This window comes from Ambystoma mexicanum, chromosome 6q, assembly GCF_040938575.1.
Source record: "Ambystoma mexicanum isolate Mex_15411 chromosome 6q, UKY_AmexF1_1, whole genome shotgun sequence".
Taxonomy (NCBI): domain Eukaryota; kingdom Metazoa; phylum Chordata; class Amphibia; order Caudata; family Ambystomatidae; genus Ambystoma; species Ambystoma mexicanum.
Window position 1 is genome coordinate 1,451,315,915 of NC_090937.1, and position 12,169 is coordinate 1,451,328,083.

General features: G+C 46.1%; 1 protein-coding gene across 4 annotated transcripts in view; it reads right to left on the reverse strand.

Annotated features, from left to right (window-relative positions):
• Positions 1-12,169, reverse strand: part of MAEA (macrophage erythroblast attacher, E3 ubiquitin ligase) — a 1,045,966-nt gene that overhangs the window by 745,773 nt on the left and 288,024 nt on the right. For 2 of the 4 annotated variants that reach the window (XM_069632158.1, XM_069632157.1), the window contains exon 4: positions 4,275-4,349. The exons of the other annotated variants lie outside the window; for them this stretch is intronic. In XM_069632158.1, coding sequence (XP_069488259.1) covers positions 4,275-4,349 — 75 coding nt within the window. The remainder of the gene's footprint in view (positions 1-4,274; positions 4,350-12,169) is intronic. 4 annotated transcript variants of the gene reach the window in all.

Sequence of the window (12,169 nt, forward strand, 5' to 3'; positions counted from 1 at the left end):
AAGTTGGCCCAATCAGGGCTAGGGGGAGGGGTTACACCTAGGCAAACACAGGGGGGACTCGGGTGAAGTGTGCAGGGGCCACAGGAACAAAATACAAATTTAAAATGCAAAATAAGTCACACTAATGAGGCCGTTTTTCGCTAATCGAGGTAGGGGAAGGGACGGGAAGCGGGCAGAAGGCAGAGGACAAAAAGGCACAACGAAAGTCCTGACAAAACAAGATTGGAAGTGCCATGTAGCGCTGCAGGCACTCACCCCAAGATGAGGGGGGGGGGGGAGAGGTTTCAAGATGTAACCTATTATGAGGTTGGTTTTGAAATGTTTAGGATTTCCTGCAATGGGATGTACAGGATCTGAGCTAAAGTGTACGCCGCCTCTATCATTTTCCAGGAAGGCCAATCTGCTGTTTTACCACATCCATCATCCATGATCAGCTGAGCAGATCTGTAAATACAGACCAGAGTCGGAGCATGCAACAACTACCATGATTTTATTTGACTTTAGAGAGCTAATTTATGTCCCGCCCATTTACATCTCCATAAACATTATAAAAAAATGGATTGAAGCCAATTCTGGATATAATCAGGTAATAACATAGGGAGCATTTGAGGGAAGTACACCAGTTTGTGCGTCAGATAATTTTGCATTAATCATCCATTTAATGTGGAGGGAGTATAGCCCAGCTGGGCAAGGTAGAATTGCCATCATCTATGGCTGGTATATAATTAAGGGGAAATAAGCCTTTCAGGTCAAAGTAAACCATATTCCTACATTTCTAATTGTCAAGCTCCGATATGGAAGGGTACCATCTATTTGTTAATCCATTTTACATTTTTCTACTGCTTCAGCATTTAGGTGTAAGCGCACTATCTATATTTTTAATAAGTACACATTTGTGGGTTTGTGGCGAAGCATTGTTCCTTATACAATTCCACAATGTTTCACCAATCTGCAGCACATTTTGCATAGTTACGGACATTACTGGCTTCATAAAATTTGGACTCCCCACTCCTTTCCCCAGATTTCAGCACCTTCACACATGAGACTGTTGCCTGAAATCGGCAAAACAGTGTAGTCATAGAAGGACCAGTCCTCAACCCTAAAACGCCGGGACAATTGCACCACAAAGCACTGCAACAAACTGCACCCCATTAGGGTGAGGCAACAGGTGCAGAGAGCGCACAGTAGGCCCCATTATGCAGAAGCACACCAACTCTCGTCTCTCCCTCCAACCCCCTCCCCTCCCAACGTCTGCTCCAGCGTATGCCAGCCAGCCACACACACCCATTCTCAGTGCAAGGCACATCAAGCGATAAGCAAACCAGAACGAACTACAGGATCATTGATTTTCAACAATTAATCAGAGTTTGTTCATGTCAGTCCACAGAACCCATTAGGGGAACGGGTACTTTTTGCTAGTAAATAAATACAAATATGAATTGGCATCAGTTCTGACTGAGAGGTTTATTTAAACTCTGCAATGATCCCATATGAATTAAGACTATCTAGTAATATTGTAGGGGACTGCTACTGACCGGACATGCAGATTAGCAAGTCATCCACATTATGCTTCCCAATTCCCATAACAATACCTTGCCTTTGAGCTTTTGGTTTTTCTAATTATTGAAATTATTGCTGCAGTGGTACCGACAGTCAAAGGGTATAGGAAAGGGGTTAACAGGAACCCCTGTCCTGTTCCAAAAACAAAGTCAAAATAGCAGAGAGCAGAGATAGTTTGTGGAAACCGGGCCATAGACTGTCGGGATCACTGCAAAAACAATATCTCATGTGGCACAGACAGTGTAACCTGATGTCCCAATATAATAGCATTGGCTTGCTTCATGGAAATGGCTGCAGCAGCTACAACCTTTGAACAGTTTCGAAGTGCTTGAATGTAGAAGAAAAATATGCATTTGGACCAGTGTGGCGAGCTCAAAAAGAAGATAGAGAGGCATTCTGGCTTCAGGCAAGGGTGCAAATTGGCCCCCTGCTTCTTTATAGGTCTTTGACATGGATGAATATTTGGACCCGGTTTCTTTTGCACTCCCTAAGATTGGCCAATTTGGTTTAACCTGGCTGGCCCATGCAGACGACTTCCTTTTGGCAGACCGTACCCCAATCAGCCTCCAGTAGCTTCAAAGTGCTTTTTTGAATTTCGCCATGGTCAACTCTTTAGTTATTAATGCCAAAAACACTAGGAAAAGGAAGTCAACAAGATTGGTCTAAAGTTGGAGAAGGAAACACTAAATGGTTGTAGAAAATGTTGTGTATTGGGCTTTGCAATCTGCAGTAAACCTCAGAAGGTTTTTATGGAACGACAACTAAAACAGAGATCTCTGCTTCTATCCAACCAAATGATCAAAGTTAATCAAAGGTACAGCAAATTCTCAATAAAGCTCTCCACAATGTTCTACGAGGAGAAAGCTGCCCCAAAATTATCATATCGGGCGGGGCTTCTCTGTCCAGACGCTTTGACTTCTTTTGAGAAAATAGAGGCTATTATTTGGCAGAGGGTTATGAAAGTGCCTAATACGTTGCCTGTAGCGGCTATTCGCTTTGAACTGGAACTTGGGTCACTTCAGGTCAGAGTGAAGTGGAGGCTGTTGACGCTGTGTGGAGAATGTTAAATTCCCCCCAGTCATTACGTTATATGAAGAACTGTGTAGGGCCTTGGTGGGAAAAGTGAATTGTACCTTGGGTGTGTTATGGAATATCTATGAGTCTATTCAGAGGGAAATTGGCAGAGATGAAACAGAATTGGTGGACTTCCCCGACCAGGTAAAGCGCTCACTATATATAATGGTTTGGAGCTCAACTATTAATGACTTCTCATCTATGCAACACCTAAATTGGGAGCATAACAAATTGGGGGTTATGGAGTCCCACCTGAGCGAGTTCCCGAATCAACATTATAGAGAAAACCTTTGTCGATTCAGATGGAACCTGTTCCATATGGGGGAAATATTGAATTACTGTAGAGGAGTTCCTATGCCGTTTCTGTAAGGATAAAACAAAACCTGGAAACACTGAAGCATCTGCTGGTTTATTGTAAAGCTTTAAATTTACTGCACATTTAATTTTTTGGTATTATAGTATTTATTGATGGCGATTCATTTTGGTCATACTGTTTAGGCGGCCACTCCACTTCAATATATATTGCTATGATTAGTTTAAGATGTTTACATTAGCGTATAGAATGAAAGATGAATTAATGCAATTGTTTAATATGATACGTTTTATAGGTATTCTATCAACAGATAATTCATTTTAACGTTTTTTTGATCATTGATGAATATTTTGATGTTGAATGCATTAAGGTGAAATTGTACTGATAAATTAAAAAAAATGTGTGATGTTTTATAAAGGTTGAAGTTTATTTGACCATATACAAAACAATTTACAAAAAAAATGTACAGGCAAAAACCTTTCTAGTTCACTTCAAAAACGTCTTCTGCTTGGAAGATAGGTAGGAAATAGATAACAAAGGAATGCCTTATCAGAATATAGTAACACTTCATTACTTAAATCAGGAACAAATCTGATCCAGTAGGAAAGCACAGGATAGATATTGCACCTCTACCATTCACTACCAGCATACAATACCAAACACTCATTTAAGGACACAACCAGAACGTCTACCGCCAGGCGCTTCAGCCCCAATGGGTGCTCAACCCAACCTAAAAACATGGACAAGTGGAGACTTATAATATTCATCTAATCTCATTCCTCTGAAAGCAAAAGTGAATTCAGGACTCAGCGCCATCAAATATGTGCTTGTTTAACTGTATTGTATTGTCACACATTCAAAAACAGAAAGAGCCCATAAACGATAACATGTTTCGGTTATGCTAAGCCTTTTTCAAATCTGGGCTACATAATATTACACAACCAATCATCATATGCATGTGATAATGTTTGCTATAATTACATCAAGTAAAGTTTCTAGAAAGGTATGATAACAGCATAAATGCAATGATTAAGTTACAAGAATTGTGACAGACAGTATGGCGTCATTACACATTATCACATCAAAGTATTAATAAAAAGACAGAAAGACAGGGGGTGGTTAAAGGGGAGGATACAAGGGTATGAAGAAACATATCAAAAAACGAACAATGTTGCAAAAATCCACCAACCAAATAAACCAAAGGGGAGACAACAAAAAGGAGAGAAAACCAGAAAAATGTAGTGATTAGAGAACTCAATAATAATTCAGCCAATGTAGGCACAAGGTCAGCGTATTAACTAGTTATGTACGTGGTGTAAATGCTTACCCATAGTAGTATGAGACAAATCCACAAGACTATTGTCACTGTAGTAGTAACAGGGTAAGATCCCCAGAACAGAATCTGTAAACAAGTAAGTGTAATTTCAAGTATTGGTATAACAAAAGATGTGGATTAAGTTCTCATTCTAAAAGCCAAAATTCATGCCAAAAATCCCCTTTGTTTAGTGTAAGTAACATGTTGTGGTGTCCCTACTCAATATTAGTCACAAAGTGTCCGAAAGTATTCGTGGGCTAGGGTGTATTACGAATTCGAAAAGGAACAGGCATCCCGTATGCTAAGGGATAATTCCCTCACGCCACACCATATTGTAAGAAGTTTACATGCAAACTCATCCCATAATGTCTTATTACAAAACAGAAACATCCTGGTTTATAGCTATCTGGCTACGTATCCAAATTCACAAGTCTACATCTAACGAGACCCGTTGAAAATCGAAGCATTCAAAGACCAGAACTCACTCTGGCTTACCACTCTACGAACAGGCAATCACCCGCGTTGGCGAAATCAGAGTGCCGACCGGGGGCGCCATCTTGTTATCTCTACCATGTACAGTGTCCATGGCAACGCGTGTAAAGTTGCCTCGGAGATCTGCGTATGACGGAACGCTTGGAAGACGTCTGCCGTGACCTAAAATGTCATCAACTTCCCACCATCTTGGAGGTGGCAGCCGCCATTACCAAGGCGGTCCCTAAGCCCATTACTAACTATTGTCACCAGTTAACATTATGAAACTTTATCTACCTCATGCTGACTCTCAAACGTGATAATTTGGAAGAGTACTATATGTAATGCAAAAAAAAATTATAATATTTATGCGACATTTTAGAAAAAACGTATATCACAGTAGGGGTACCAGCTTTGCACCTGCAATGTAAAACTCCAGGAACGTAAACAATTCACATTCATTATGGTATACGATACTGCAAGTCTAAATGTACTAAAGAGCTATGTTGCAATTAGCCCACACTACAGAAAGGAAACAATTTTGTTATCACTGTTAAGACCTGTGACAGAGGAATTTAAATAAATTGTTCGCGGTTCAGCTTTCCTCAGTGCTTTCAGTCTGTCACCACCCCTTTTATTCAAAGTCACTTGCTGTAGACCAATAAATTTGATCTCTGATTTATTGTGCAGTTGATGTACCTTCTGCCAAGGTTCGCTTTGAGAATCCGGATATGTGAGCACCTGGCAAAGATTGGCAGCCAGGACCCAACGATCCCACTAGCAGAACATTGGCAGAAGGTACAGAAGGATCAAATTCAAAGCAGTAGCCTAGGGGGGTGTGGCCAGCCAGGACACCAAAAGGTCTCCCTGGTGAGCTCTGGGACTCCCTCCCCGGCCCGATGCCCTAATATCCCCTTATGGGCAATAAACACCCTGGATTGCTGCCTCGTGAGTCCCCGAGTTAGTGGGGAGCACTTTGGCTGACTCAAAGCCCTGGGGATCTCTATCGGGGAGAAAAGCTGCTATCGACTGGAGAAGCCGTCATCCTGCCAAGATGGCGGGCGCAATGCGTGCGGAGGCCCGGGGGCTTGACACCCTGCCCCTGATATAGCGACAAGTGAGGCTCACCGTAGCAGTACGGGCGGAGGAGGTGGAGAGTCTGCTGGGGGTCAGTCCGATCCGAAAACAGCAGTCGGAGTGAGGGGCGCGCTCGCCCATCCCCCCCGTCTCTCCTGGTGACCTAGCGGCGGGGAGAGCACCAAAGGAGGAGCTGGTGAGGACTCGCCGGAGCTGTGGACGGTGTTGAAGCTGAACCGGTCCAGAGTTTGTCGTGGGAGTGCAGCGACTGGCTACCCGCCCCCCACTTCTAGCTGAGCCGGGGCCTCATCATGGGGTCCACATGCCGACGAAGTTCACCAGCCAGCCTCCCACCTGGGTTCTCGTGTGGGGGCCCCCGACGTCACAGCCGGTTCAGTCTTGCTTCGCCAAGGCCATACCACCATGGGCCCCTTGGCGACGATGACGATTTCCTCCGGCCTTGCTGAGGCCTCTGTAGGCCTCCTGAGACGATGAACGGGCCGATTGACAGTACGAGGAAAAGCTGCTGCCGAACCCTTTGGAGGCACCCTGTGACTTGCCTCCGGAGGCCCGAAAGGAAGGCCGTTGTTGGAGTGTGCCCAAGGCACGTGCCGTCTCAGAGTCTGCCTTGATGGCCTGCAGTGACTCGCCCACCATCTTGCCAAACAAGTTGACCCCGTCGAAAGGCATGTCCAATACCCTCGCCTGGACATCTGGACAGAGGTTGGTGGCCTTGAGCCAACCACGCCGGCGAACGCAAATGCTGTTGCCCATCTGGCGGAAATTGGCGTTTGATGTCCGTGACCGTCGTGATGGCAGGGTCCGAAGCTACGTCGCCTTCTTGTAAGATTTCAAGGGCCTCGTCCTCTCGTCATCTGGGACACAATCCAAAAGATGGGTGATTTTAAACCACAGCTCCCTATCATAGCGGGCCACGATAGCGAGAGCGTTGGCCGCCTTAATGGTCGTCGCGGCCGAGATGACCTGTTGTCCCATGGCGTCATGCCTCCTTTCCTTGCTGTCCGGAGGGGAAGTCGAAGCAGACCGCAGATTTCTTCCTGGCTACCGCCAAGACCACAGTCTGGGGATGGCTGCGCTCCAAGGCACTTTGGTGCAGAGTCTGGAACCTGGTATTTCTTCTCATACCGGTCTCTCTTCGCCGGATCGAGGATGGGTGCTTCAGGAGGGACAACCCTTCATCCCAAATGTCGTCCAACAGTGGGATAGAGGGGACGGTCTTCCTCTTGTCCTCTCGTCGCGATAAAGGAAACCCTCCTTTTCCTCTGGGTTGAGCTGAAACAGCTCCAAAGCCCTAGAGATCATGGCGTGGAAGGATCTGATCTCATCGGGGGGAGTAGCCCTGGGTACCGGCAATGGGAGATCTGTTGTGTCGCTGTCGTCCGTACCAGTCGTCGCCGTATCCAGCTCCATCTTGTCCCTCGGCGGAGGGGATGGAGCGGAGGGAATGGTACGGTGAAGGAGGATGGACTCGTCTCCTCTTAGATGGTGGATCCTCCGACTGTCCAGGCACCAGGTTGCCCGGTGTGGGCAGCCTTGTCCGTATCTCCATGCGCAGGATGTCAAGAGCTTGTAGGATGTCCTCCAATCTGTCCGTCGCTGCTGGAGGCGGTTGAGATGGGAGTATCCGTGGTTCCACCCCTCCTCGCCGTTCCTAGTCGGTTCCCTAGTCGCTCTCCCCATCTGCCTCGTCAGGGTCCTTCCCGTAGGGCCCGGCCTCTACAGTCCTCTTCTCAGGCACCCCCAGGCCTGAAAGTTCCTCCTTGGAAGAGATCTCTGAGTCTAGCTGGACCACTGCCCCTCCCCCCTTCTCGGCCAGGGGCAACAGTCTCTGGGAGATGGCTGGCATCTTCACGGGAGTCTTCTCAATGGGCACGAACGGCTATTCCCTCCGGGCGGGCAGGGAAACTCGTCTTGGTGGATGTCTCCTGGGGACCAACATCTGCGGCCTTCGCCAGGGACGCTACCACTCCCTCAATAAATGGTTTCGCCTGGTGAACCTGGGCCTTCACGACCTTGGGTGTGTCCGAGTCTTCACCGTGGGGGGAGGGTCAGTGCCTCGCTCCCCTTTGGCTTTCTCCGTCGGAGTCGATTGGTCCTTCTCCCGAAGCTTACCCAGGTGCTCAGACTTCCTTTTCTTTGCCGAGCCGGAGCGTTGGCTCGTGGCTGACAGCATCAGCAAAGCTGCACCCAGCCTGGCTGTCGCAGAGCCCGTACCAACGGCGCTCCCGGTGCCCGCAGACTTGTGGTGCTTTGCATTCTGTTGGGCCCCCATTGACAGAGAGCACTCAAATGTCGTAGAAGCTCGCTCAGATTTCCTCTTGGGAGAGGTATGCTGCCGGGGCCCACCTGTCGCCGGGTTCTTTGCCTCCAGCCACTCAGCGAGCCGCTTGCAATGGTCCTTCATGGTGCGAGCGGACATGTCCTTGAAGAACGCACAGGTTTCTTCCACGTGCGATTTGTCCAAGTGTAGGCAGTAAAGGCACCAGGAGTGCCCATCCTCCAGGAAAACATTCCGTAGTCCACATCCTGGGCAGATCCTGAACAGTGGCGTCGAATCTCCCTCATCTTCGGCCATGTCCACGGGTGGTAGGCCTCAAGAATCTTCTGGAATCATCCATGAAGTGAAGTTTGACGAACAATTGCCCTTGAGGGGCGTAGAAGCCTCCGAAACGGGTCCTCGTTAATCGGATGATTAATCGGTGGAGCTTGAGGCTCAATTGACTGAAACAAATAGAGAATACTCTCTGAAAAAACACAATACGCAGTAAAAGCTCAAGAGCTATAGCACAAGGACTCCCAAAACTTGAACGTGCAGTACAATTCTGAAGATGGCTGCCAGAGGAGGGGCTTCGGTAGAGGGCAGTCATTGGCTGGGGTCAGTATGACCCAGAGACCAGTAATTGGTTATTGGGAGAAAAACTGTTCAGAAACGAAAGAAACAGATTTTTTCTTTACCGAGGATTCCCAGCCTGACAACGGGGAATATTCATGAGCATGTGATTCCATGCCAGACCCCATGATGGAGAATAAGTGTTGCTCGTTCTTGCAAATGGCTCCCTCTTGGGTTTTCATTTCCTTATGTTTCACAACAGGTCCTTTCTCTAGCTTGCATTTGTTCAGACTTCATGATTGGCCCTATCTGGACCTTGACTTTACACGATTAATAGATCCTGCCTGGACCTTTGGCTTTGTCTGGATTAATGATAGGTCGTGTTGTGAGGGAAGGGAGATTGGAATGTTGTGGGTGGGATAACTGGGTTACTGTTTTAATCAATATATCTTTCAATTTGAAGAGTGTGATCCGTGTCGTGTATTTTATGCGTTGCAGAAAAACTAATTAAGACATGTAAAGCATAAATAAATAAGATAGGCCCCTACTGCACCATTGCCTTTTTATGGGTTCACAGGAGGTCCCTCCAGAAACTTCGATTTATCATGATTCACAACAGGTCATCTGAGAGCATTGGCTCTGTCAGTATTCATAACAGTTCCCCCTGGACCTTTGGTATTACCAGAATTCATAACCATGGACATCATGTCGAACCTCTCTTTTCTGAACCATTGGCTTTATCAAGATTCACAGGAGGTCCCTCCTGGATCTTGGCCGCTTCTGCCTTCACAGCACTTCAATATGAATTTCCCCCACATTTAGGGTCCTTTTTCCAGGCACTTATTTACTAATTCAGTCACCCACCTGCAACGGGTCAGGTTTCTGTGAGAGGACCTTGTTGTAATCTCCCAGACTTGGCTAGCAAATTATTTTAGATCGTAGAGCTCCTCTGGCATTTGCTCATGCACAACCCCTTCCAGAGTGTCTCAAGGTACCAGCTAATCCTAGATATCTTTGCCAAACTTTTAGGGTATCTTCCAGCACACTATAGGGAGCGACAGCCATCACCCTTTGCCAAGGTTCCATTTTCACCAATACTGGTAGCACCTCCTTGCTTTCCTTCTGGATCAAGGGACTCGTGAGCCACACGTCTGCCTGCATTCGGATTCTCCTTCCTACCAACGCTTCTCCAACTTGTTTTATGGACTCAGGTTTGGGTAGGTTTTGGGAAGTTTTCTGACAATGTGCTTTGCCAAATGATTGTCTTACAAGTCTTTCTGAATATCTTCTCAGGATGTATTAAGTCATGTTTATATTTTTATTTTTCTTCATTAGGACAGGTTTTTCCTTTGGCCATTTATTTTCTGTAGCAACAGTCGACTGAAGTGGGATTGCACAATTTTACAGCTGTATGCAACATTCAGGGACATCTTGGAATGCAACCGTACTCTCTGATCAGGTTCGCAGATAACTTATGAATGCTAGTCCACCTACTACCCACCAGCAGATTTCTTGAGGAAGGATGGGATCGCTCAGGGTTCGAGCGCAGTTGCACAAATGTATCCAACCAGCAAGTTACAGAACTAGGTTTGCCACCAAAAGCCATCAAAAGCATTTGATTGTGTGATCATGTACATTTTCAAAAGTGTTACTTGCCAATATGATGCATCTTCCCCAATAAAATGAAATGTAGTTGACACAGATTTAATTACACCAACATAAACTTTACTGTAAAGCATGGAGATGGTGCAGTGTTTTAAAGGTATCAATACTGTAATTATGTAACAACTTGCATTTTAGGAATGGAATTGCATGGCATGGCTGTCTTTAAAAAATATAAAGTCAACACATACTGGTCTTGCCCGACAGGTTATAGAAAGCTTAATATAGGCATCATTCAAGGCATCATCCCAATTACTTGTGGTTTGCAATTATTTGAAGAAAGAAAAAAAAAAGAAATCCTTGTCTAGCACTCCCTCCCACACAGACCTTTGACACTTAAGAGTGGAGGAGATGATTACTGCTGGACATTCTATCCATTAGCACTTGAAGTGAACAGAAAAAGGTGAAGAGAGCAACGAGGGCAAGCGAGGAATGCAAGGCGAACTGTGGCTTCATTGAACATGGAAACTTAAATAGCTATCTTTGCTATAAAAGTGTCAATTTGATTAGAAAACACAGAATTGCATAGCAAACTGCTATGCGACACTGCTTATTGTATGCCTTGTTGTGTTCACTTTGAACCAGTGCCTTGCCCAATGCAGCCCGGTGTTGCCTTACTGCATATATTGTGTGTTCACTTTGAACCTGTACCATGCCCAGCGCGGCCCCGGTGTTGCCTTTATATTATATATTGTGTGCTCATTTTTAACCCATGCCTTTGCCTAGCATGTCCCTTGTGTTGCCCTTTACAACATATTCTGTGCGCATATGCGGATTGTATAAACTACCCCGGAATTCTTCCACACTACTTAGGCCACGCTCATGTTATCTACACCATTAGAGACCAGTTAGGCACTCCACACGCACTACATGCACACACTCCGGCACATTTTACCAAAAGGGCCACATCCACTTATTACCCAACTTCCAACGTGCATTAGCCTTGACAACATATTCTGACACTACCACCTATGAAGCCAAAGACAAGGGCAACCTGGCCATCTTGCTCCTGTTGGATCTTTCCGCTGCCTTTGATCTGGTGGACCACCAGATCCTCACACAACACCTCGTGTTGGCTGCCGCTTTCTCTCAGAATGCCACTAATTGGATCCAGTCATTTCTGTCTGACAGGTCGACAAGGGTCTTCGCCCCCTCAGCGGCTGCAGACCCATCCCAATCCAATGCAGAGTTCCCCAAGGATCCTGCATCTCCCCCACTCTTTACAACATCTTCACTAAGTTTCTCTTTGGCAGTCTTGACGATCTGGGTGTCAGCTACACTAATTACACAGACTACACCCAGATCCTCATCACACTCACTGGCTGCCATGAAGAAGATGTTGCTAAACTTAACGGAATCTATCTAGAAATCCAAGCCTGGATGGCCACACACATTCTTTCCCTCAATGACGATAAGACGGGACTGCTTATCGTAGGCTCCCAGTCTCGTCTTAACAAATTGGACTCTAGGTACCAATCCATCACCATTGATGGCAACATCATAAAAGTCTCCAAAGAGGTTAAAACACTAGGTGTGTACTTCAATTCCACCCTTTCCCTAAAAAAAACAAATAAATGCCACCATCTCATCCACCACCTATACCCACAAATTGATCAACGCCTGCAGACCATTTCTTTCTAGCTCCAGTTGCCTCACCTTATCCAGAGCGCTGATATTATACAAATTAGATTACTGTAACACACTTTTCTTGGGCACCACCACCAAAAATCCGAACAGACGCCAGATCCTTCAAAACAACGCCTTAAGATGCGCTCTTAACCTCCCACGTAAGGATCACATCTCCACAGCCAGCAAAGTCGTCCACTGGCTCCCAATTCGAGACAGA